This window comes from Heterodontus francisci, chromosome 20, assembly GCF_036365525.1.
Source record: "Heterodontus francisci isolate sHetFra1 chromosome 20, sHetFra1.hap1, whole genome shotgun sequence".
Lineage (NCBI taxonomy): Eukaryota > Metazoa > Chordata > Chondrichthyes > Heterodontiformes > Heterodontidae > Heterodontus > Heterodontus francisci.
Genome location: NC_090390.1, coordinates 26066663 through 26094059, shown reverse-complemented (window position 1 = coordinate 26094059; position 27397 = coordinate 26066663). Strand labels below are relative to the sequence as shown.

The following is a 27397-nucleotide window of genomic DNA, read 5'->3' as shown; positions in this document are numbered from 1 at the left end:
AACTTTGCTTCTCGCTCCACAGGTGCTGCCAGACCTGCTGAGTATTTCCAGCACTTTTTGTTTTTATTCAGCCCACTGTTTCTCTGCTAGTGCTAGTTCTTCTATAGGATCTATCCACTTTAATCCCATGTCCTTGCCCTTTCCCTATATCCTATTATATATTTTTATCAAATACTTATTCAATCCCTTTTCAAATGATGTTACAGACTGTCTTGAGATTGACTTGTGGTAAAGTAATACCATATTCTAATAATCCTGTGTGTGTAAATTAACTTGCCTCTTCACTCTGGTGATAATGATGAGTTTATGCCCTTATAATGATTTATTTACCAGTGATATTCCAATACTATTTATCCTCTCTAAATCTTTCAAAAATTTGAAATTCTCCATAGGATCACCCTTCACCTTCTCTGTTCCAGTCGAAAAGCTTCACAAAAACCTAATTCCCTGTATCATTCTAGTAACTATGCATTTGACCCAATCTTTGGCTCAAATAGCCTTCCACAGAACCATAGAAAAAGTACGGCACAGAAGGAGGCGATTCAGCCCATCAGGTCCGTGCCGGCTGAAAAACTAGCCGCCCCATCTAATCCCATCTTCCAGCAGCTGGTCCATAGCCTTGCTGGTTACAGCACTTCAGGTTCATGTCCAGGTACCTTTTAAATGAGTTGAGGGTTTCTGCCTCTAACACTGATCCTGGCAGTGAATTCCAGACACCCACCATCCTCTGGGTAAAAAGGTTTTTCCTCATGTCCCCTCTAATCCCTCTACCAATCACCTTAAATCTGTGGCCCCAGTAATTGACCTCTCCGCTAGGGGAAACAGGTCCTTCCTGTCTACTCTATCTAAGCCCCTCATAATTTTGCACACCTCAATTAAGTCATGCTTCAGCCTCCTCTGTTCTAAGGAAAACAACCCTATCCGATCAAGTCTTTCCTCATTGCTGCAACTTTCGAGCCCTGGCAACATTCTTGTAAATCTCCTCTGTACTCTCTCCAGATCAATTATGTCCTTCCTGTAATGTGGTGACCAGAACTTTACACAATACTCCAGCTGTGGCCTAACTAGCGTTTTATACAGTTCAAGCATTACATCCCTGCTTTTGTATTCTATACCTCGGCCAATAAAGGAAAGCATTCCATATGTCTTCTTCAACACTCTATCTACCTGTCCTGCCACCTTCAGGGACCTATGGCCATGCACTCCAAGGTCTCTCACTTTTTCTACCCCTCTCAATATCCTCCTGCCCTCCTGTTTATTGTGTATTCCCTCGCTTTGTTTGCCCTCCCCAAATGCATTACCTCACACTTCTCTGAATTGAATTCCATTTGCCACTTTTCCGCCCACTCAACCAAACCATTGATATCATTCTGGCGTCTACAGCTATCCTCTTCACTATCAACTACACGGCCAATTTTTGTTTCATCAGCAGATTTTCCAATCATGCCTCCCACATTTATGTCCAATTCATTAATATATACCACAAACAGCAAGGGACCCAACACTGAGCCCTGTGGAATGCCACTGGAAACCGCTTTCCATTCGCAAAAACATCCGTCGACTACTACCCTTTGTTTCACAGAATCACAGAATAATACAGTGCAGAAGAGGCCCTTCGGCTCATCTAGTCTGCACCGATGCATTAAAGACACCTGACCCGTCTACCTAATCCCATTTGCCAGCACTTGGCCCATAGCCTTGAATGTTATGACGTGCCAAGTGCTCATCCAGGTACTTTTTAAAGGATGTGAGGCAACCCGCCTCTACCACCCTCCCAGGCAGGGCATTCCAGACTGTCACCACCCTCTGGGTAAAAAAGTTCTTCCTCAAATCCCCCTTAAACCTCCCGCCCCCCACCTTAAACTTGTGATCCCTTGTAACTGACCCTTCAACTAAGGGGAACAGCTGCTCCCTATCCACCCTGTCCATGCCCCTCATAATCTTGTACACCTCGATCAGGTCACCCCTCAGTCTTCTCTGCTCCAGCGAAAACAACCCAAGCCTATCCAACCTCTCTTCGTAGCTTAAATGTTCCATCCCAGGCAACATCCTGGTGAATCGCCTCTGCACCCCCTCCAATGCAATCACATCCTTCCTATAATGTGGCGACCAGAATTGCACACAGTACTCCACCTATGGCCTTACCAAAGTTCTGTACAACTCCAACATGACCTCCCTGCTTTTGTAATCTATGTCTCGATTGATAAAGGCAAGTGTCCCATATGCCTTTTTCACCACCCTATTAACCTGCCCTTCTGCCTTCAGAGATCCATGGACAAACACGCCAAGGTCCCTTTGTTCCTCGGAACTTCCCAGTGTCAGGCCATTCATTGAATACTTCCGCGTCACATTACTCCTTCCAAAGTGCATCACCTCACACTTTTCAGCGTTAAATTCCATCTGCCACTTTTCTGCCCATTTGACCATCCCGTCTATATCTTCCTGTAACCTAAGACACTCCACCTCACTGTTAACCACTCGGCCAATCTTTGTGTCATCCGTGAACTTACTGATCCTACCCCCCACATAGTCATCTATGTCGTTTATATAAATGACAAACAATAGGGGACCCAGCACAGATCCCTGTGGTACGCCACTGGACACTGGCTTCCAGTCACTAAAACAGCCGTCTGTCATCGCTCTCTGTCTCCTACAGCTAAGCCAATTTTAAATCCACCTTATCAAGTTACCTTGTATCCCATGTGCATTTGCTTTCTTGATAAGTCTCCCATGTGGGACCTTGTCAAAGGCTTTGCTGAAATCCATGTAAACTACATCAACTGCACTACCCTCATCTACACACCTGGTCACATGCTCAAAAAATTCAATCAAATTTGTTAGGCATGACCTCCCTCTGACAAAGCCATGCTGACTATTCCTAATCAAATTTTGCCTCTCCAAGTGGAGATAGATTCTCTCCTTCAGAATTTTCTCCAATAGTTTCCCTACCACTGACGTGAGACTCTCTGGTCTGTAGTTTCCTGGCTTATCTCTACAACCTTTCTTAAATAGTGGGACCACATTAACTGTTCTCCAGTCCTCTGGCACCTCCCCCGTGGCCAGAGAGGAATTAAAAATTAGGGTCAGAGCCCCTGCAATCTCCACCCTCGCCTCCCACAGCATCCTGGGACACAAATCATCCGGACCTGGAGATTTGTCCACTTTTAAGCCTTCCAAAACCTCCATTACTTTGTCACTCCCTATGACAATTTGCTCAAGAACCTCACAGTCTCTCTCTCTAAGTTCCATATCTACATCCTCATTCTCTTGGGTGACGACAGATGTGTGTTTCCTGTCACTGAGCCAATTTTGGATCCAACCTGCCACATATCCCTGTATCCCATTGGCTTTCATTTTACTGACCAGTCTGCCATGCGGGACCTTGTCAAATGCCTTACTAAAATCCATGTAGACCACATCCACTGCACTACCCTCATCAATCCTACTTGTTACTTCCTCAAAAAACTCAAGTTAGTAAGACGTGACCTTCCCTTAACAAATCCGTGCCTTTCTAAGTGGCAGTTTATCCAGTCCCTAAGAATTGATTCTCATAATTTACCCACCACCGAGGTCAGACTGACCGGCCTATAATTATTTGGCCTATCCCTCGCACCTTTTTTAAACAATGATACAACATTCGCAGACCTCCAATCGTCTGATACCTCGCCTGTATCTAGTAAGGATTTGAAGATGATCCTCAGCACATCCGTTATTTCCTCCCTGGCTTCCCTTAAATACCTAGGATGCAATCCATCCAGCCCTGCAATTTATTCATTTTCAAGGATGTCAGACCCTTCAGTACTTCCTCTCTCATTATGCTTATCGTATCTAATATTTCACACTTCTCTTTAACTATAATGTCTGCATCAACCCTCTCCTTTGTGAAGAGAGAGACATAAATCTCATCAAGAACCCTGTCCACATCTTCTGCATCCACGCATAAGTTCCCCTGTACATCTCTGATAGGCCCTACCCTTTCCTTAGTTATCCTGTTGCTCTTGATGTACTGATAAAACATCTTTGGGTTTTCCTTGATTTTACCTGCCAATAATTTTTCATGTCTTCTTTATGCTTTCCTTTCTCACTTCACCCCTGCACTTTCTGTACTCCTCTAGGCTTTCTAAAGTATTAGAAAGTATTATATTTGGCCCTTCCTGTCAGGGAGTGTGTAAAATCCAATAGAGGTCTAGCTAATGTCTTTACAAATTCAACATCCCTTTCTTGCTTTTATATTCAAAGGCTGCTATGTATAAAACCCAGAATCTCATTTAGATTTTTATAATATTTTCTATCTGCACTGCTGCTTTTAAAAATGTAAAGTTGTGCACCCCTAGATCTCTCTGTTCCTCCATTTAATACAAAAATCATCATGGGAAGCAGCACTTACACGATAGAAAACTGAATTAGTGGCCAGTAATAATGATCCTGAAGAGAATTAAATGTTGCACTGAATAGAAATGGGTTTATAGATGAGAGTATTGATTTGTAGCGGACTTGATTTGTTGATGACCTTTATTGGAGTTGAGTGCTTATTAATATGAGGAGAATGGAAAAGCCCAGCTGTGGCTTTAGTTATGGCCTGAAATTTTCAATGTTGATTTGAACTGAGTGAACTCAGCCTATTGGGATATTCTTGAACTGCCAAGTTTATTTCAGTTGGCATTTTGGGTGGTACAGACTGACAGATTCAAGTTTCTCAATGTGTTCCCAATGAAACATTAACAGGGAGGAATCCAAGTTCAGAATTTGGATTTGGATTCACTCAAGAACGCAAACCCATAAGTTAATCCGTCCCTAAAGAGAATGTAGGTCTCTTACTCTGCAAGACTCAAATAAGATTTTTTTATTTTATTTTATTTAGAGATACAGCACTGAAACAGGCTCTTCGGCCCACCGAGTCTGTGCCGACCAACAACCACCCATCCTACATTAATCCCATATTCCCTACCACATCTGCACCATTCTCCTACCACCTACCTACACTAGGGGCAATTTCACAATGACCAATTTACCCATCAACCTGCAAGTCTTCGGCTGTGGGAGGAAACCGGAGTCCCCGACGGAAACCCACGCAGACACAGGGAGAACTTGCAAACTCCACACAGGCAGTACCCAGAACTGAACCCGGGTCGTTGGAGCTGTGAGGCTGCGGTGCTAGCCACTGTGCCGCCCCTGAGGGCTACAATGCCCTCACTTAATCTCAATCTTGAGTTCTAATACTGCTTAATATGCAAAAGGAATGTAATTCTGAGTATAAATTTCATTTAAAAAAGGACTTGCATTTATATAGTGTCTTCTATGACCTCAGAACTTTCCAAAACACCATGCAGCCAATGAAGCACTGTTTTCTGAAGTGCAATTACTGTTGTAACGTAAGAGACGTTAGTGAAAGAATTGTGGTTTTGCTTTTCTACTAAATCATCTCACATTTCCAAATCCTTTTGAATTAACATCTGAAAATAAATCTGGCCCAATACACTCACATCCTGATGTTGCTCTGCACGAGACCCTGAGCTGTGTTTCGACCTCTTTGGGTTTTGATTATTTCCATTTTGATCTTCTGCTCTACCAAGTACTTTCTTTTCAACATGTGGTAAAGCGCATTGCACTGACGGATGGTGATCGTCCAAGGTACTGCCACATCGTGGGAAATTCTCTTTGTTTGTCTTATCCCTGGCGCACAAATAGAAGAACATGCTGGTGAGCAAAATAAAAGATCACAGAAGAAATGCAAAAACATCTTTCGGAAATTGCGAAGAAGGGTCACTGACCCGAAACGTTAACTCTGCTTCTCTTTCCACAGATGCTGCCAGAGCTGCTGAGTGATTCCAGCATTTCTTGTTTTTGTTTCGGAAATTGGGTGTGTTTTGCAGAGCGGCTCTAAGAATCCTCAGTGCTGCACAGCGTTTGCAGCCAGAGATAGATGTACCCCACATCTGCACTTGGGTTGTACCTGCCTAGATCAGAATCCCCACGCCACAATCTATATCCACATTTCCCTCCCCTATGTCAATGGTCATATAAGAGGTGAACAGAGGTTCTGTCCCCAGAGGCATCCTGGGTACCAGGCTGCAAGGCCAGAACATGGTGCATTCAGCTGCCAGCCTAGTTGCCAACTATCTCTAGTGGGATCCTGCTTAAGTTATGGCAGGAGTCCACCAGAACGCCATGGCTCGAGATTTTGCGGGTCTATGTTTCATCCATTTATGTATTATATGTCAAATATTTATCCCTCAACCAACACCTAAAAACAGACTGCTGTTTGTGGGAGCTTGCTGTGCGCAGACTGGCTGCTGTGTTTCCTACATTACAACAATGACGACACTTCAAAAGTCCTTCATTGGCTGTGAAGTGCTTTGGGACTCCTGAGGTCACGAAAGGTGCTATATAAACGCTAGTTCTTTCTTTCTCTAAAATAATCTGTTGGTTGGTTTACAATTGGTTTTGCCTTACTGGAGTATTTAATCAGTCTGCTATCCTGGAAGGCAGTAGAAAAGCAACAGCAGCAGGTGTGAGATGACAATATCCACTATGCATGACAAGGGACTGGGTCACGTGATTGGACGACTGGATTTGGACAGTAAAAATAAGATCCTGATCATAAGGGATGCAAAGTCTACTTACAGGAGAGGCTGGTGGCAGGGAATCTGAGTGAATATCTAGCGTAGATTTGAAACCTCGAATAGTATACGTAACCTTACATTTCTTTGAGCCTGTGGTCATCGTCCTGTTGATGCTGCAGTCATCACCGTTCCCTTGCTGACAGAGATGTAAGAGAAAGACTTGGTCCGGATCGGCTGGAGACTGTTGACGCTGTTCAGCAGAGGTGCAGAAAGTTCCTTGGGCACATAAACAAACTGGCCCTCAAACCTTCACCGGGTAATAAAGTAAAAAGAATGTCATTATCACTTCTCTAAAGTACTAGCTGTAACTTGTGGGCCATATTCACTTTTGAAACTGACTTTCACAGATGAAGAGGAATTCTTACTTGGAACTAGAGAGATTGACTCTCCTAAGCTTGTACTGGCCCAGTACCAAGCAACAAGGATATCGCTGCCTCTACACACAATCATCAGATACAACTACTCATCTCAGTCACAGGTTATTTGCATACAGTAAGCTTATTGGCTGAGCCAAGTTGATGACAAGCTACTGATAGGGCTATGTCATACTGGACTGATCCATTATCTGTCGGGGAAAACTGCTATTATCAGCAGTATTGAATTAATTACAACTTTAAAGTACAACCAAAATTATGGAATTAAATTTTGAGAATCTTTAAGGTGTGATTAATGAGGTGAGTGCGTCTCATTCGTATCTTTCAAATTGAGGACAGACCAAAAGCCTAATGTGTTTTTATTTACCCCAGCAATTCTTCTCAGTTTGAACCAAACCACAAGAAGTGTAAATATGGGCTGACCACCAGCACAGTAAGTACAACATCAGCATCACAGGTATGCTACAATTATACCAGAACAATTCCAGCTTCCTGCTCTTCCAAAATAACCCAATAAACAGGGGGGGGGAGGGGGAGGGAGCGACTGATGCACTTGACCATTAGCTTCTCCTTTCAGTTGTTTGACTAATTTTTATACTGGCAATCATTATTGCAACAACAAAACTCCATCAATCTAAGTGCTGCATAACTGCAAGTATGGCTAGATTCTACTTTTAGTGTAATGAGTAATTGGAGTGACCAGGATATACTAATACTTGAACCTTGTCGAATATAAAAGATTTACTTTCACTATTATCTATGTGAATACGTTCTTGGGGGAAATTTATATTGAGTCTAAATCCAGGTCACAAAGAAATATATTTACTGGCATTCCTTCTAAGCTGTTACAAGCAATAAGCTTGATTTGGTTTTCATTAATTAAAGTCAAGGGAGAGAGAAGGCTTCAACATTGGCCTTCAGCTCTGTTACCTTAGACACTTCTAATCCTGCTTAAGAACAGGTAAAGAACAAGCAGCTCGTCCCTGCTGGCTGCAGAGTGTTATAAAGGAAACCGCTCAGACAGTGGCCTGGTCAGAGCTATCAGACGTTCTTGATATCTGAAAGGATCAGCTTTTTGGGCTGCAACAATGCTGAAGAGTATATTGGCTGGGATTGAGTTGCAAGCCTTCATCAGGCTCGAGGTTTGGTTTTACGTTATAACCAGTGAAAGCAAAGCTGAACTTCTTCAACACATGGAGGTTAATCTGATAATCCAGTGCTCCCAGTGGAAAGAGGTGTTTGTACGGAGTCTGCCATTTTCCATCCATTAAAATTAATAAATGGAATATCATGGGCTATGTACTCACAATTTCCTGCACTGAAACCTAGCAAGTCCAGTTCACCACTGGGACAGCCATATTATGGAATTACCTCAGCACATGCTACAGCTTTAAACATATACCCTTTTCAGTAGAGATCCACATGCACCTTAGCAGAGATTTCCCATTTGAGTTTCTTCCTATACCACACCATTATGACTAAACAAGGTTTTCTGTGTACCATATATTATGCGATACCAGAAGCAGCGTTTGATTACATGATGCTAGACCAAAGTACAAGAAGGCTCGGTCATAGGAAGTGAGGTTCATTGAGAAATAAGCTTCTCTTGTTTCCTGAAAGTATAACTCTCCTGAAACGTAGACGCACAGGGGCAAAACCTCCATTTCAGTGCATTGTCGATCCTCACTGTGAACAAATAAGCTCCCGTTTCAACAAATAAAGATGCAACTGTACTGAAAAGAATGTTCTTCTTTAAAGTGTCACTTTCCTTTATCTGTGTCTCATTTTGACACTCAATTGTATTTTCTTGTGTTGCATTTAAAGACCAGGAATGGCAATACTAGATAACAAAGCTAATATCTGGTCTAACAGTTGATGTATTAAACCACATAAAATATGTGGTACTCTATTTTGAGAACTGCATTGACATTTAAGGGAAGTTTGTAAATCCTTCTGCTTTTCCACTAAGCATTGCTCCCTCCATTCTGACTAACAGATTCTAGCTGCTGGGTAGATTGGTATCACCTACTCAATACCTCTGGAATAACTCAAACAACTGTAGCAACTGTAAGGCCTTGAGATTACATGCTGGAATACCAGCATACAAATACGTAGCCTATTTCTCTCAAATTACTCTTCATTCATTTAATATAAATGCACCAGCTCCTCCAATTAGCAGCAGAAAGGGATTTTGTGTAACTGATGAAACATTCACATCCTGGTATCCCATACCATAATTTGAGGTCCTTAATCTGATTCAAGCTGAAAATTTCATGAGGAAAAAAAACGAGAGTTGAGGAAAGTTCACCAAACCAGTCAATGTAGGGTCAGGCAATTAATCATACACAGAATTAGCATGTTAATAATCGTACATGATGTGATCCTGTAAATACCAACCCTTCCTGCATCATGAGGCACCTGGGTGCAGTTTTACTACTGACACCACGGTCAGGATAACTAATGAGATAACTCATTCTGCGGTAGCGGATTTCTCTTTCACTCTTGTGAACACATCCATAAGACAACATAAATCTCTGCCGTTCTGGCACTTAATTGACCAGGGAGAAAGGAAGTGAGAGGAACCTAATTATGGAGGCAGAAGACACAGTTTGTGGCCAGGTGATGGAATCATATGACACTTGATGCCCTGTTTGAAGGCTAGCAAAGTGGGCATACCACTACATGAAGGAGGGTTGCCCCATGTGATATATCAGGCACCATTCCCCTCCTGGTGGTGTCGTAAATAGTGAGGAGGAAAACCTTAGATTACAGGATGATATAAATGGGCTGGTAAAATGGGCAGAGCAGTGGCAAATGGAATTTAATCCTGAGAAGTGTGAGGTGATGCATTTTGGGAGGACTAACAAGGCAAGGGACTACACAATGGGTGGTAGGACCCTAGGAAGCACAGAATGGCAGAGGGACCTTGGTGTACTTGTCCATAGATCACTGAAGGCAGCTGCGCAGGTAGATCAAGTGGTTAGGAAGGCATATGGGATACTTGCCTTTATTAGCTGAGGCACAGAATATAAGAGCAAGGAGGTTATGATGGAGCTGTATAAAACGCTAGTTAGGCCACAGCTGGAGTACTGTGTACAGTTCTGGTTTCCACACGATCGGAAGGATGTGATTGCACTGGAGAGGGTGCAGAGGAGATTCACCAGGATGTTGCCTGGGCTGGAGCATTTCAGTTTTGACGACAGACAGGATAGGCTAGGATTGTTTTCCTTTGAGCAGAGAAGGCTGAAGGGTGACCTAATTGAGGTATACAAAATTATGAGGGGCATACATAGAGAGGGTAGATAGGAAGAAACTTTTTCCCTTAGCGGAGGTGTCAATAACCAGGGGGCATAGATTTAAGGTAAGGGGCAGGAGGTTTAGAGGGGATTTGAAGGAAAAAAATTTTCACCCAGAGTGTGGTTGGACACACTGCCTGAAGGGGTGGTAGAGGCAGGAACCCTCACAACATTTAACAAGTATCTAGATGAGCACTTGAAATGCCATAGCATACAAGGCTACGGGCCAAGTGCTGGAAAATGGGATTAGAATAGATAGGTGCTTTATGGCCGGCACAGACATGGTGGGCCGAAGGGCCTGATTCTGTGCTGTATAACTCTATGACAGCATGTGATAGTTGGTCAGTACTGTGCACGGGTGCTATATACAATAGTCTGCCTTTTTTGGAACATCTGATCCCAGGATACATTCTGTGCCCAGTCTAGCCAATGCTTTCTTTCCTTCGGGATTGTGATGGACAGCCATCTCTTGGAACTGTTCAGTCCATCTGTGGACAGCCAGTTGACTAAATTGGCACCGGTGGTGGAACAGATGGATCCTGTCCCCATGAGCTTTGATATATGTTCACAAATGATCCTATGGTACAAAGCGTTCATTTAAAAAAAAACGCATTCTAGGGATGTGGTATCACTGGCAATGCTGGCATTTATTGCCCATTGTTAGTTCCCTGTGAAGTTGGTGGTGGACCTTCTTTCTGCAGTTTGATACAACTGGCTTGCTGGACTACATCAGAAGGCAGTTAAGAGTCAACCATGTTGGTGTGGGACTGGAGTTACATACTGGCTAAACTAGGTAAGGACGGCAGGTTTTCTTCCCTAAAGGACATGAGTGGACGAGTTGGGTTTTTAAAGCAATCCAACAGCTCCATTAGCCTTTTGTCCACCTGTTATCATTTCTTTGAGCAACATGCCCAGCCCATCTCCATTTGGCTTCTTTTATCTTCTAAATGGTGACCTTAACTCTGTTTTTCTGGCATATTTTATTGTCTCTCATGTTCCCTCATGCAATAAAAGACAAGAAATCCCAACTGAAGTAAATGTGCCCAATTCAGAAACACTCCAATAGGCTGAACTCACTCAATTCAGGTCAACTTTGACAACAGAGAAAATTGCAGGTAATATGGCAATGCAACTAAAGCCACAGCTGACATTATCCATTCTCCTCATATTAACAAGCACTGAACTCCAATAATGGTCAAGCCAACAAACCAGGTCCATTGCAGATCAATTCTTTTATCTATAAACTCATTCCTATTCAGTGCAATACGATGCAACATTTAATTGTCTTCAGGATCAGTATTAAAGCATTAATCTGAGGCGCCCACACATACATTATTTTCTACTATTGCAGTATAATTGCAGAATGTTAGTCATGTACTTCCAAGGATGACGGAACCAACATCCTTTGGATGGCTTGCACTGCTACAGGCTTGGCAAAGTCAGAACAGGCATGTAGGAACAATACCGCAGATGCTGGAAATCTGAAATAAAAACAAGAAATGCTGGAAATACTCAGCGGGTCTGGCAGCATTGGGGAGAGAAAAGCACAGTTAACGTTTCAGGTCAGTGACCTTTCATCAGAACTGGCAAAGGTTAGAAATGTAATAGGTTTTAAGCAAATAAAGCAGGGGTGGGGCAAGAGATAACAAAAGGGAAGGTGTTGATAGGACAGGGTCACAGAGAATAACTGACCAGAAGGTCATGGAACAAAGGCAAACGGTATGTTGGTGGTGTGGTGAAAGACAAAGCGTTAGTGCAGAAAGGGTGTTAATTTTATGTGGGGAACAACACAGGCAACATCAGGCAATGATCTAAGCCTCAACGAAGGAAAACTATTCAAGCTTTCTTACATTCTGCAAGCTTAAACCAGATGAAGACAATGCATCCCAGAACTTGCGCAGCATAGTAATCTGCAAGGGACTAGAAACAGTTATCACCTCTGGCTGAAATAACTGCATCACACTCAAAACCTATTGCACTGCTATTTATTTCATGTTACAACAGAAATTAGTGCTTCTTCTTGGAGTGATTTATTTGTTTATTATAATGTTCAATCTCAATACTGAGCAAAATGTGAAACTCCATTTACTTAGCTGTTCACAAATCAAAAGCAATTTTACATGCAATTAAACTTTTCCCAATTTATTGATGACTGCAATACTATGTTAACAGCAAACTCAAGCAAGATTCCAACATAGTACGATACTCCTAGAATATTTTCCACGCTAATTCATTATATCAGCAGAACATTACAGAAAATGAGTATGAATTTTGAAAAGATCTTTCAGTGTTGAATTATTACGTACCTCTAACACGCCTTTCTTTTTACTATTCAGCTTTCACACACTCCTCTCAACATTGCACTCAGCCGAGCAACTGTGTTTACCACACTGCAAAAACCTTTGAAAAGATCAAACTCACTGTTGGCTTCAGACCCCTTCTGAAACAACAAAATCCGGGTTGGCTTGTTTCCTGTTTTCGCTATGTGCCAGTTTCTATTTTTCCATGAGGGCATTTGAATAATCTTTCACATGAGCAGGCAGTCACATGCATCAGGCACGAATAGATACTGAATTCGCTACCAACACCAAAGTATTTCCAGCACTCAGTATCCCCACCAAACACCACAGAAACTACTGGATGTGAGCCACTTCAGTTCAATGTATGAAAAAAGTATCAAACATATCCTTGGTTTAATCCGTTACGCTTTAACAAGGTAAATATTTTATGGATAAAGTTGAGGCACAATTCTGAATTTGTAATGGGTACTCACCATATTTCTCTGTGTCTCTAAGATTGTCTTTACATTGCAGTGTTGTACAAAGCAGGTTTCCTTCACAATGAGGCCAAGAAATTGTCTAAAACTGGAGTCAAAGCTCAGTTTGTTGTGTAGATGCAGCCTTAGGACTTTGTGCTGAGATTTACCTCCCTTCCAAGTTTATGACATTTACTGGTGCAGATATAATTTTGGATGATAATTAAAATAGATATCAGGCAGCAAACAAAACAATTCTGCTTCAAAGGTACATGACTCCTTTTATCTATCACTTAATTGTCAGAAGTAATGGGATGTTTTAGTATTTGCTCGCTGAGCTCAACAAATGGACAATATAAGGTAGACAGACAACATTTTGATGTGCCATTTAAAATAGAAACTATACATAAATTTCTCTGTCATTTCATATTAATGTTCTTTTATAAGTAATCTTTCCCAATAGTGATCTAAATACAGATAGATACAGTCAAGAACCCGAGGACATGGATTTAAAGTGATTACCAAAATAACCAAAGGTGACATGATAAAACCTTTTTACACAGTGAGTGGTTATGATCTGGAATGCTGTGCCTGAGTGTGGTGATAGATTCAATTGAGACTTTCAAAAGGGATCTGGATAAGCACCTGAAGGGAAACAAAATCAGAGATACAGGGAAAGGGTGGGGGAGTGGGACAAGCAAAACTGTGCTTGCAGAGCGCCAGCACAGGCTTGATGGCCTGAATGGCCTCCTTCTGTGCTGTAACCATTCTATGATTCTATGTATCTCTTTATCCTGCAGCATAGTAAACTGCAAGGGACTAGAAACAGCTACCACCTCTGGCTGAAATACTGCAACACATCCAAAAACGGTTGCACTGCTTTTTATTTCATGTTACAACAGAAATTAGCGCTTCTTCTTGGAGTGATTTATTTGTTTATTATAATGTTCAATCTCAATACTGAGCAAAACTGAAACTCCATTTACTAAGTTGTTCACAAATCAAAAGCAATTTCACATGCAATGATATCCTTCCCAATTTACTGATGACTGTAATACTTCTTAATGCATTGCCCTATATAACACTAAAATGCCATAAATTTTTATACGTAATCTGATTGAACAATTGACATGTTTACAGTCTTAGAAGAAACTGATGATTGAAAGGAAAGGTTCCCATTCCTCAGGTGTTTGTTTCCTTGTGTATCATTGCAGTACAGAGGCCATTTGTTGTAGCTTTTGGCAGCAGTGCCAATCCTTGTGCACTATTTGGTTGGTTGTGTGAAACTTGATGTACATTGCATGTGTTCCATCATATTTTGCAGCAGCAACTTGCAATGAAAATACAAAACATTAAAAATCCCCAAGTGCATTGACAATGGAGTGAATAATTTAACATTGCTGCATTTCCAACATTTGTGATTTTGCTAACAATTTAATCTGTGCAATTCATTGGGATAGAAGGGAGAGTGAATTTTCTTTTTCCTTTCCATCACACACATTATGCAACAGTGAAACTTCAATAAATGTATATTATATTTTTAAAATGGTGAGTGGTTCCAGGATTCTGAAGGTACTGTGCTTCTAGGCAGTGTTGTAAAAATAATAAAAGCAAAATACCGCGGATGCTGGAAATCTGAAACACAAACAAGAAATGCTGGAAATACTCAGCAGGTCTGGCAGTATCTGTGGAGAAAGAAGCAGAGTTAACGTTTCAGGTCAGTGTTCAGGGTTCTGAAGAAGGGTCACTGACCTTAAATGTTAACTCTGCTTCTCTCTCCACAGATGCTGCCAGACCTGCTGGGTATTTCCAGCATTTCTTGTTGTAAAAATAATGTTAGGTGACTAATAGTTGCAATGGGGTAGCATTTAATGTTACATGACAGCCCCAAAAAGGAAGCCTCAGTAATCTCCAGTGATTTATTTGAAGCTAAAATCAAGTTCATGAACCACCGAAGAAAACAAACCCAAAAAAAGATTAAAGAGAATGATGAGAGTAACATGTCAGCATTACTGAGCAGCTGAAGGCCTTTTTAAAGTTTTCGGAGTCTCAGTGAACTTTCCATCTCATGACTGCAAACCACAGCAGTGCATATGTGAAAACTAGCAGATGTTGAAAACATTTATGAATCAAGTAAAATAAAGAGAATTCATGAGTTCAAATCCCATTGGAGCAGTTTGGAAATTTAAATTCAGTTTTCCAAAAAACTGGCAATAAATAACTGGTATCAATAAAAGTGACCATGAAACTACCAGATTCTCCCAACCCTCCTCCCTGCTTGGCTCCAGTTAACCTACGGCCTTCTTAGTTGCTTCAACTGAACACTGGACTGCGTGCCAATGGCGATCCAATAATTATTAATAGTATCATTGGCAACGTGTGATCTTGTTACCAGTTACATTGCATAGATACTGATAGCTCCAGAGAAAATTGTATTGAGTTTTTACAGTAATTTAGATTGATCCATTGTTCGTCACAAGGGGCTTCAAGAGCATTGATGCGGATGCGGTAGAAGAGTTAAGATATGGACAGTGAAGACACGGACAGTGAGATAAACTTTGAGGAGGTTGATGGTTAAGGTCAATGGATTTAGTAAGAAGTTTAGTGTAAAGGCCATAAGGCTCTCTATCTGATGGTGCAGTGGAGGAAGGCTACAATTTATATAGTGTAGAGTGCAAGCTGGCATAGAGGGCAAAAGGAGGATATAGAGGCATAGAGTCATAGAGTAGTACAGCATAGAAACAGGCCCTTCGGCCTACCGCATCCATGCCGACCATAATGCCCATCTATACTAATCCCACCTGTCTGCATTAATTCCATATCCCTCAATGCCTTGCTCATTCAAGTACCTGTCCAGATGTCTCTTAAATGTCGCTACTGTTCCTGCCTCCATCACCTCCTCAGGCAGCTCATTCCAGATACCCACTATTCTTTGTGTGAAAAATTTACCCCTTTGATCCCCTTTAAACCTTCTCCCACTCACCTTAAATCTATGCCCTCTAGTTTTACTCACCCCTACCATGGGAAACAGACTCTGGCTATCTACCCTATCTATGCCTCTCAATTTTATATACCTCTATCTTGTCCCCTCTCAGCCTCCTTCGCTCCAGGGAAAGCAGACCCAGCCGATCCAATCTCTCTTTATAACTCAAGCCCTCCAAACCAGGCAACATCCTTGTGAATCTTTTCTGCACCCTCTCTAGCTTAACCACATCTTTCCTGTAGTGCGGCGACCAGAACTGCACACAGTACTCCAAATGAGGCCTAACCAATGTTATGTACAACTGTAGCATGACGTCCCAACTCTTGTACTCAATGCCTCGGCCGATGAAGGCAAGCATGCCATACGCCTTCTTCACTACCCTGTCGATCTGTGTTGCCACTTTCAGGGAACTATGTACTTGCACCCCAAGGTGTCTCTGCTCAAGAACACTCCCCAGGCCCCTGCCATTCACTGTATATATCCTGCCCTGGTTTAACTTCCCAAAATGCATCACTTCACACTTGTCTGCGTTAAATTCCATTTGCCACTCCCTTGCCCACTTTCCCAGTTGATCTATATCCTGTTGTAGCCTTAGACAACCTTCTTCACTGTCCACTATACCACCAATTTTGGTGTCATCTGCAAACTTACTAATCATGCCCTTTACATTCACATTCAAGTCATTAATATATATGACAAACAACAGAGGGCCCAGCACCGATCCCTGTGGCACACCACTGGTCACCGGCCTCCAATCTGAAAAACAACCCTCCACTACCACCCTCTGTCTCCCATCACCAAGCCAATTTTGTATCCAATTTGCTAGCTCACCCTGGATCCCATGTGTTCGAACCTCTGGACCAGCCTACCATGCAGGACCTTGTCAAAGGCCTTGCTAATGTCCACGTAGACAACGTCCATCGCCCTGCCCTCGTCAATCCTCTTAGTCATCTCCTCGAAAAACTCAATCAAATTCATGAGACATGATTTCCCACGCACAAAGCCATGCTGACTATTCCTAATCAGACACTGCCTTTCCAGATGCATATAAATCCCGTCTCTCAGAAGCCTTTCCAATAACTTTCCCACCATTGATGTAAGGCTCACCGGCCTGTAGTTCCCTGGCTTATCCCTGCTGCCCTTCTTAAATAAAGGCACTACATTAGCTATCCTCCAGTCTTCCGGCACCTCACCCAGGGTTAGCGATGATACAAAAATCTCTGCCAGGGCCCCAGAAATCTCCTCCCTTGCTTCCCATAGCATCATCCTCGGATACACCTGGTCAGGCCCTGGGGATTTATCCACCTTAATGCGCTTCAAAACCTCCAACACCTCCTCCTTTGAAATGTTGATATGCTCCAGGATATCGCTGTTCCCTCTTTTGAACTCACTAGCTTCCATGACCTTCTCCACGGTAAATTCGGACGAGAAATATTTATTTAAGACCTCGCCCATTTCCCGTGGCTCCACACATAGATTGCCACACTGATCGTTAAGGGGACCTACTCTCCCTAGCTACCCTTTTACTCTTAATATACTTATAGAATCTTTTAGGATTCTCCTTTATCCTATCTGCCAGGGAAATCTCATGGCCCCTTTTTGCCCTCCTAATTTCCTTCTTAAGTGTAGTCCTACATCCCCAATACTCCTCGAGGGACTCGCTCAATCCCAGCTGCCTATACCTGACATATGCCTCCTTCTTTGTCCTGACCAGACCCTCAATATCCCTCGTCAACCAAGGTTCCCTAAACTTGCCAGCCTTGCCCTTCCATCTAACAGGAACATGCCGGCCCTGAACTCTTCCTATCTCACTTTTAAAAGCCTCCCACTTGCCAGATGCCCCTTTACCTGAAAGCAGCCTCTCCCATTCAACTTTTGAGAGTTCCTGTCTGATGCCATCGAAATTAGCCTTCCCCCAATTTAGGACTTCAACCCGAGGACCAGTCCTCTCCTTTTCCATAACTATTTTGAAGCTAATAGAGTTATGGTCACTGGTCCCAAAGTGCTCTCCCACTGACACATCAACCACCTGCCCAGCCTCATTTCCTAAGAGGAGGTCGAGTGTAGCCCCTTCTCTAGTAGGGCCATCCACATACTTCTTCAGAAAACTATCCTGGACACACAACAAATTCTTCCCCATCTGATTCCTTAGCACTAGTCAATATTAGGGAAGTTAAAATTGCCGACTATTTTCTTTCTTTTTTTATTTTGGCCTCCTTATCTCGAGAGACAATGGGTAAGCGCCTGGAGGTGGTCAGTGGTGTGTGGAGCAGCACCTGGAGTGGCTATAAAGGCCAATTCTAGAGTGACAGGCTCTTCCGTAGGTGCTGCAGAAAAATTTGTTTGTCGGGGCTGTTACACAGTTGGCTCTCCCCTTGCGCCTCTGTCTTTTTTCCTGCCAACTGCTAAGTCTCTTCGACTCACCACATTTTAGACCCGCCTTTATGGCTGCCCGCCAGCTCTGGCGAACGCTGGCAACTGACTCCCACGACTTGTGATCAATGTCACAGGACTTCATGTCACGTTTGCAGACGTCTTTAAAGCGGAGACATGGACGGCCGGTGGGTCTGATACCAGTGGCGAGCTCGCTGTACAATGTGTCTTTGGGGATCCTGCCATCTTCCATGCGGCTCACATGGCCAAGCCATCTCAAGCGCCGCTGACAATTACAACCCTATAATTCCTACACCTATCTGTGATTTCCCTACATATATGCTCCTCCACTTCCCTCTGACTATTGGGGAGCCTATAGTATAATTCCATCAAAGTGATCACCCCTTTCTTATTTCTAAGTTCTACCCATATGGCCTCCCTGGACATTCCCCCCAGGATATCCTCTCTAAGTACTGTTGTGATGTCCTCCCTAATCAATAGTGCAACTCCCCCTCCTCTCTTACTTCCACCTCTGTCACGCCAGAAGAGTCAGTACCCTGAGCTGTCAGTCCTGCCCATCCCTCAACCACGTTTCCATATATAATATCACAATCCCATGTACCGATCCATGCTCTGAGTTCATCTGCCTTACCTGTAAGGCTTCTTGCATTAAAGTAAATGCAGTTTAGCCAACCAGACCTTCCATGCTCCCTGTCCTGCCCCTGCCCGCCCTGCCTACTGGACTTGCTTGCTTTAACTTCTACATTTGCCTCAACTATCTCATCGGAGAGACTACTACTTTGGGTCCCACCCCACTGCAAGACTAGCTTAAACCCTCACGAGTAGTACTAGCAAAACTCCCCGCAAGGATATTGGTCCCCCTCCAGTTTAGATGCAACCCATCCTTCTTGTACAGGTCACCTCTGCACCAGAAGAGATCCCAATGATCCAAGTAGCTGAAGCCCACCTGCCTACACCAGCTCTTCAGCAAAGCATTCATTTGCCTAATCCTCCTAATCCTACCCTCACTAGCATGTGGCACAGGGAGTAATCCTGAGATTACAACCCTAGAGGGTCCTGCTTTTTAACCTTCTGCCTAACTCACTATATTCACTTTACAGGACCTCATCTCGCTTCCTGCCTATGTCGTTAGTAACAAGATCACAGAGATGATTTGTAAATGAAAATGATTATCTTGAAACAATTGCACCAAGAATAAGGGTCATAGGTGAGTGAGATTTAGTTCGGAATAGGATGCAAGCATCAGAGTTTTGGACAAGTTGAAGTTTATGTAGGTCGAGTGCAGGGGACTAGCAAGTATAGCTTTGCTAAAGTTGAAATAAAAGCAAAATACTGCGGATGCTGGAAATCTGAAATAAAAACAAGAAATGCTGGAACCACTCAGCATCTTTTCACAGATGCTGCCAGACCTGCTGAGTGGTTCCAGCATTTCTTGTTTTTATTTGCTAAAGTTGAACCTGGCAGTGATAAATTTGCAGCAGCCATAGGGATAAAAGACAAGTGATACTACAGAGGTGGAATTAAATACACTGTTGGGTTCAACCTAACTGAACAGCCAGGGAGCAGAACGGAAAAAAGGGCTAGCATAGAGCTTACGAGAGCACAACTGGTCGATTTGACAATGCAATGAAGAAGTGTGGTGAGAATCACAAAGCATTTCATTGATGATTTTGACCCGAGTCTTGATTCTGTGAGAAGATTGAAGGGTTGGAGCGGGGAGTGGTAAGTGGAGTGAGCATGGAATGGATAGTGCCAATGTATTGAAGGGCCTTAGAGCATAAAAGCAAGTTAGAGATGAGAGGTCATTGAACACCAAGTAGAGGCTGAGAGAGGGCTTTCTGGTTGTGGGGTTGGGGGATGGGTGGCAGTGATGATAGCAGATTTGAGGAGTGGTACCAATGCCTATGGAAAGTAAGCCATTTATAATGTTAGCAAGCACTGCGTTGAGGGGAGGTTGTTGAGTGGTCAGGAGTTAGGCCAGCAGGTGCTCATGTGTACATGGGGTGAAACAGGGTGCGTGGATGAACACAGCCTCAATTTTGAAGATGAAAAGGTCTGAGCTCTTTAGACGGCATCAGAAATGAGGATGGAGAAGGGGAGGGAGGTTCGAGGAGATGGTTTGCGGTGAAGAAACTATACATGGGAAAATGTCTAGTGTGAAAAGCCTAAAGTTGACTCTGCCACTGTTACGTGCTTCCAAGCAGCAGTGGCAGAAATCCGACAGCAAATGCCTGTGTGCTGTTTTTAAGCTGGGGATAGAGCATGACTGGGAATATCTATAGCAAGAAATAAAACAAACAAATGAGGAGTGGGAGCATAATAACTTCAGGCAATTAGCATAGCAATTACTTGAGATTAACTGGAATTTTGCAATAAATGTTAATCGAGAATTAAGCAAATAAGGGCCGGGATTTTATCCAAGTGATGGAGTCTTAACGTTTGGAAAAAAATGCCACCGAGAAACCCCATGTTGCCTCTTCTATGGGAGGTCCACTGAATCTATAGCCAATTGAGCACTTAAGTGGACAGTGGCGAGCCTTACATGGGATCAAGAACCCCAGCGACAGAAGTCCCGCCCTCTGAGAACTGCCAGCCAATCAGAGGCTGGCAGCTCTTTAACTGAGCAGCGCCACCGCAGAGGCGATGGCCGCTGCTGGTAGAGCACCCACCCGAGGCAGAGGAGCAGCGTTGGACCCAGGTGACAGTAGGTCAGGGCAGGGGAGGGGGGTCAGTAGCAAGGGCAGGGGGTATGGCTGTCAGCAGGACCCCTCCTTCCCAATGCCAGGTCCCTTGTTCAGGCACTAAGTGACTTTTAACAAGGGACCCCTACACCCTGCCACCCACCCCCAACCGAGCCAGCAAGCAACCTGCACAGTTTTTCCTGCCGTGCTTCCCTTGCGGCGACAGGAGCACCTGCCGCTCGGCTATTTGCAGCGGCGGCAGGATGAGGCCCTTAATTGAGCATTAATTGCCCTGTTAAGGGTCTCAATTGGCAGCGGGGTAGGAAGGATATTCACAGGCCTTCCCTCCCCGGACTTAATTTTGGTGGGCAGGGCCCCCACACCCCGCCACCATCCCAACTGATTATATGCTCTCCCCACCTCCAAACCGGCCGCAGAGGAGAGCATAAAATTCCCCCCAAGGTGTCATTACAGCAGTTCAGGTGAGGTACTTTGTGAGAGATACTTGGGTTAAGGATGAAAGGGGATTTTGCAACAGTTTTACCCAATTCTGTGAATTAGGTCAGTGCAGGATGATCCATTAATACATAAACCCCACGCCCGGCAATTTTTGTTAAGGAGAGGAGTTATAGTTTTGAACTTCTAGGAAAAGATTTTCTAAGCATAGAATCATTTCAAACAAGAGTAGGCCCTTCAACCCCAAGTCTGTTCCACAATTCAATTAGATTATGGCTGATCTGTACCTCAACTCCATGATTTATGTATCTAATTGATATTTAATTAATATGTTCTGTCTCTCTTGATGCATCATTGTTGATTCAATTTAGTTACACACAGAGAAAAAGAGTGAGAGAGATGCTGCAGAGTGACGCATAGAATAATAGAAAGTTTAAGGCACAGAAAGAGGCCACTTGGCCCATTGTGTCTGTGCTGGCTGAAAAACGATCCTCCTATTCTAATCCCACCTTCCAGCATTTGGTCCGTAGTCCTGCAGCTTACAGCACTTGAGGTGCATATCCAGACTCCTGTCAAGCAGTGAGTTCCAGACCCCCACCACCCTCTGGATGAAAAGGTTTTTCCTAATCTCCCCTCTGATTTTTCTACCAATCACTTCATATCTATGACCCCTTGTCACTGACCTCTCTGCTAAGGTGAATAGACCCTTCACCTCCACTCTATTCAGGCCGCTCAAAATTTTGTACATTTCAATCAGATCTCCCCTCAGCCTTCTCTGTTCCAAGGAGAACAACCCCAGCCTATACAATCTTTCCTCATAGCTGCAATTTTCCAGTCCTGGCAACATCCTCATAAATCTCCTCTGTACCCTCTCCAGTGCAATTACATCCTTTCTGTAATGAGGTGACCAGAACTGCACGCAGTACACTGGTTGTGGCCTAACCAATGAGTTATGCAGTTCCAGCATAACCTCCCTGCTATTGTATTCTATACCTCGGCTAATAAAGGAAAGGCTTCCATATGCCTTCTTAACCACCTTATCGACCTGTCCTGCTACCTTCAGGGATCTGTGGATATCCACTCTAAGGTCCCTCACTTCCTCTACACTTCTCAGTATTTTCCCATTAATCATGTATTCCTTTGCCTTGTTTGACCTCCCAAATGCATCACCTCACACTTCAAGTTGAACTCCGTTTGTCACTTTTCTGCCCATCTGACCAGACCATCAATATCTTTCTGCAGCTATTGTCCTTGCTATCTACCACATGGCCAATTTTTGTGTCGTCTGCAAACTTCTTGATTATGCTCCCTACATTTACGTCCAAATCATTAATATACACCACAAAAAGCAGGGGACCCAGCACTGAGCCCTGAGGAATGCCACTGGAAACAGCACTCCAGTCGCTAAAACACCCGTCAACAATTACCTTTTGTTTCCTGCCACTGAGTCAATTTTGTATCCACCTTGCTGCATTTCCCTGGATCCCATGGGATTTTATTTTTTTAACCAGTCTGTCATTTGGGACCTTGTCAAAAGCCTTGCTAAAATCCATCTAGACCACATCAACTGCACGACCCTCATCTATCTTCCTTGTTACTTCTTCAAAAAATTCGATCAAGTTGGTCAAACAAGATCTTCTCTTAACAAATCCATACTGACTATCCTTGATTAACCTATGCCTTTCTAAGTGACAGTTTAACCTGTCTCTCAGAATAGATTCCAATAATTTGCCCACTACTGAGGTTAGACTCACTGGCCTGTAATTATTCAGTCTATCCTTTGTTCCCTTTTTAAACAGAGGTACGACGTTAGCAATTCTCCAATCCTCCAGCACCACACCTGCATCCAGTGAGGACTGGAAAATGATGGTCAGACCCTCTGCTATTTCCTCTCTTGCTTCTTTTAACAGCCGAGGATACATTTCATCTGGCCCTGGTGAATTATCTACTTTCAAGGATGCTAATCCCATTAATACTTCCTCTCTCCCTATGTTTATCACATCCAATACTTCACACTCTTCCTCCTTAACTACAATATCTGTATCATCCCTCCCTTTTGTGAAGACAGACGTAAAGTATTCATTAAGAACCATACCAATATCTTCTGCTCTTACACATAGGTTACCTTTTTGGTCTGTTATGGGCCTTACTCTCTCCTTGGTTATCCTCTTACTCTTAATCTTCACCTTGATCTTGCCTGCCAATATTCTTTCATGCCCTCTTTGCTTTCCTAATTTCCTTTTTGATTTCACCCTTCCGCTTTGTATACTCCTCTCGGCTTTCTGTGATATGGAGTTCTCGGTGTCGGACATAAGCTTTCCTTTTCTGCCTTATCCTACCCTGTAGGCTCCTTGACATCAATGGGGCTCTGGATTTGGCCATCTCACCCTTTTTCTTTGTGGGACTATGTTTACCCGGAACCCCTTGAATCTCCCCTTTGAATGCCTCCCACTGCTCCCTCACTGATTTACCTTCAAGTAGCTGTAATATCTAATTGTACCCTCAATCCCTTCCACTGTTGTATTTTCAATTTTGGTAACCTTATTTTTTTTTTTGAAGATGTTATCCCCAATAACATGCTGATTGTTTTTGCCACACTAGATACAGACACGAGATGACCATAGAGAAAGTGTCACAAATGACATCGCGTTGAAGAGTTTTCCTGTCAAATATTCCTTGGTCAATGACCAGCACAGATACCTTGTGTACAGAGCAGTCCAGACTAGCCAAGAGAGTGTGGGAAAATGGTGCACTGACACGGAACACAAAAGTCCGAGTGTATCAAGCCAGTGTCCTCAGTACCTTGCTCTATGGCAACGAGGCCTGGACAACGTATGTCAGCCAAGAGCGACGTCTCAATTCATTCCATCTTTGCTGCCTCCGGAGAATACTTGGCATCAGGTGGCAGGACCGTATCTCCAACACAGAAGTCCTCGAGGTGGCCAACATCCCCAGCTTATACACACTACTGAGTCAGCGGCGCTTGAGATGGCTTGGCCATGTGAGCCGCATGGAAGATGGCAGGATCCCCAAAGACACGTTGTACAGCGAGCTCACCACTGGTATCAGACCCACCGGCCGTCCATGTCTCCGCTTTAAAGACGTCTGCAAACACGACATGAAGTCCTGTGACATTGATCACAAGTCGTGGGAGTCAGTTGCCAGTGTTCGCCAGAGCTGGCGGGCAGCCATAAAGGCGGGTCTAAAGTGTGGTGAGTCGAAGAGACTTAGCAGTTGGCAGGAAAAAAGACAGAGGCGCAAGGAGAGAGCCAACTGTGTAACAGCCCCGACAAACAAATTTTTCTGCAGCACCTGTGGAAGAGCCTGTCACTCTAGAATTGGCCTTTATAGCCACTCCAGGCGCTGCTCCACACACCACTGACCACCTCCAGGCGCTTACCCATTGTCTCTCAAGACAAGGAGGCCAAAGAAGAGCAGAAAATGTGTTGTGTGACTGCAAGAACAACAAATTCGCAAGGTATGTAGTCACGGATGTTTTTAAAATCAAAACCCCAATTTTTTTTTTCAAAAACAGGAAGTGGCATTTTTCTTGTTAATTATTTTTCTATGGTGCCAATGCTTTCAGATCAAGAAAGGAGAGAAGAGCATGGAGTGATGAGGGTCTCTTCTTGGCATTTAGCACAGATGTCTATTTACTCAATAGCATATGATGGCTATAGCATGATGAGAGAATTTTACAAGTTCGGCGTTATGTAATCAATGTACTGGCCTATGTTACCCACGAAAGAAAGATTTATTGTACAGGAAAACTCACATCAAAGATTAAAATGCAAATTAGATAGACTTGTTCAAAGCTTTTCATTTTTAATGCTTTAATTGCCTAACTTGATTGAGACCTTACACCCCTTAAAAGAAAAGGCTGATGTTAGACTGGGATCAAAGATTAATCGACAAATTACCATGTTTTAAAGTCTGATCAACCTTCTAGCTGTGACTCTGACAAAGAGATGCCATTGTCATCAGTGATATTTAAAGTTGTTGCAGGTGTCATCATGAACATTATGGTTTTATCACCTCATCCATTCATTAAACACATTGGAACAAATGGTTGCCTGTGAAACTAGCAGAGTTTATTTACTTCCCGTATCAATAAAAAATACACTGGAACTAATTTATCTCTGACTTCCCTGATTATAGTCACCAAAGAGAAGGTGTGGGGGGCCGGTAAGAGGGGGAAGAATGCACCAGTGTTCTTGGCACACTTCCCTTCAGTAATCAATTTGTTGGGGAAACTGACAGTACAATCAGCCAAATGAAACAGAGAATCTGCAGATCAGGTCAATTGGTAATGGTGACTCTTCCAGTCAGCCAAGTGGCTTCCGGGCCGAGGCCCAGCAGCAGGAGTCCTACAATTTGATGTTTCGGGTCTTTTTATGGCAAAGTGTTTAATCATCAGCAGTATCACTGTCTGCCACAAGTTTGACACAAAGGAATCAAGTCATTTGTGTAATTTGGTAAGTTTAGCATGCTTCGGATGAAAAAAGTGACTTTGGAGCCATGGTTCCCGGAGCTCTCCACCACTAGGGATTTCCTCACCTCATGTTTTGGTCTGTTGTCGACTAATTGATAGTGATTGATTGCAATTATTTGTCAACAATTCCATTATCATTGTATCATGTAATTGCCAAGATGGCTAAAGGTGAATTAGGTGGACTTTGGTCTTTTTTTGTCCAACAATTCTTTTGTTTCTTCAAACCCACATTCTGACAGATGAAGCTGGTCACCTCGCTATTGATGGATTTGATTTGGTATTTCATGCACCTCATTCATGCAAAGCATGGCCAAGCTACCTAGATCCATAACATCATCTTAGATACAATGCATATAATATCCACTTATCATTGTGATATTATACAGGTTTCAAGATTGCATACAATAATAAACCATCAGGTGAAACGTGGAAAAACAACCTACTCCCATCTCTTTCTCAGATATCTATGTACATTAACAACCAACATACAGACCGGGGTTACTCCTAATCCAACAAAGACGGTGATCAGTTGCAACTTGGGCATCTAGTAATGACCTTGCTCTGATCCATGACCCGAAACAGCATGACACCTTCCACTCAGTAAGATGGAGTCAAGACTACTTCCCTGGCATCTGCTGGGTCACATGTCTCAACAGCGATCCAAAACCAGCATTGTGCTTTGTCCTTGACTACTTTCCACACAGTTAACATGGACCCTCACTTACGCCTGTCAGTTGATGATTATCACTCAACAGAAGTACAAGAAAAGCCCGATGGAACCTTGGAAAAACTAAATGGAATGTGTTTAGTGAGACTGTCAAATGTATTGTTGTTTGTATCCCTGGTCTAACGTCCCAGTCGAGGAAGCTTACTAATGCTCCGTGGCAAGCTCCATAAAGCTTCAAGATCCATAATCCCTTCAGCCCTTGTGCACACTATGATTCCACAAGAGTACTATTGAAACTGTCTGAGGAGCCTGGCAAGCCAGATATTGCAAAACACATGCTTGAATTACTTGATGCCATTTGTCCAGCCTGTTGGGGGAGAATCAACCCTCACGGATGGATTGTACTCACTGGTCTTGGACAAGCTGGAGCTTCATCCATCACCTAGGTGCTGCTCAATGTTCAAAAAAAAAATCTGCACCAGACACCTACTAAAAGTGGCAAGAGTACCCACCCCCCCAACCCTGCCACAAAGTCTTCAAACAGGAATTCCATGATGAATGGTGCCACATTTGTAGAAAATTCTCTGAACCAAGAGTCCCCAACCAACTTTCACATCATCAGAACTCAACGGTGCTGCGCAAAGTGAAACCTGATATTGCAGCTGCCTAAAACAAC

At 43.3% G+C, this 27397-nt stretch overlaps 1 protein-coding gene across 13 annotated transcripts in view; it reads right to left on the bottom strand.

Annotated features, from left to right (window-relative positions):
- fam13c (family with sequence similarity 13 member C) overlaps positions 1-27397 on the bottom strand; it is a 217778-nt gene that overhangs the window by 146242 nt on the left and 44139 nt on the right. For 9 of the 13 annotated variants that reach the window (XR_010977043.1, XM_068052466.1, XM_068052465.1 and 6 more), the window contains 2 exons: positions 6702-6870; positions 5484-5673 (listed from right to left, as the gene is read on the bottom strand). The exons of 2 other annotated variants lie outside the window; for them this stretch is intronic. Coding sequence is in view for 9 of the 11 variants with exons in the window: in XM_068052466.1 (XP_067908567.1) it covers positions 5484-5673; positions 6702-6703 (192 nt within the window). In the remaining 2 variants the exon portion in view is untranslated. Of the gene's footprint in view, positions 1-5483; positions 5674-6701; positions 6871-13066; positions 13175-27397 lie in introns of those variants that run through there. 2 more of the 13 variants (XM_068052464.1, XM_068052472.1) reach the window with 2 other exon arrangements.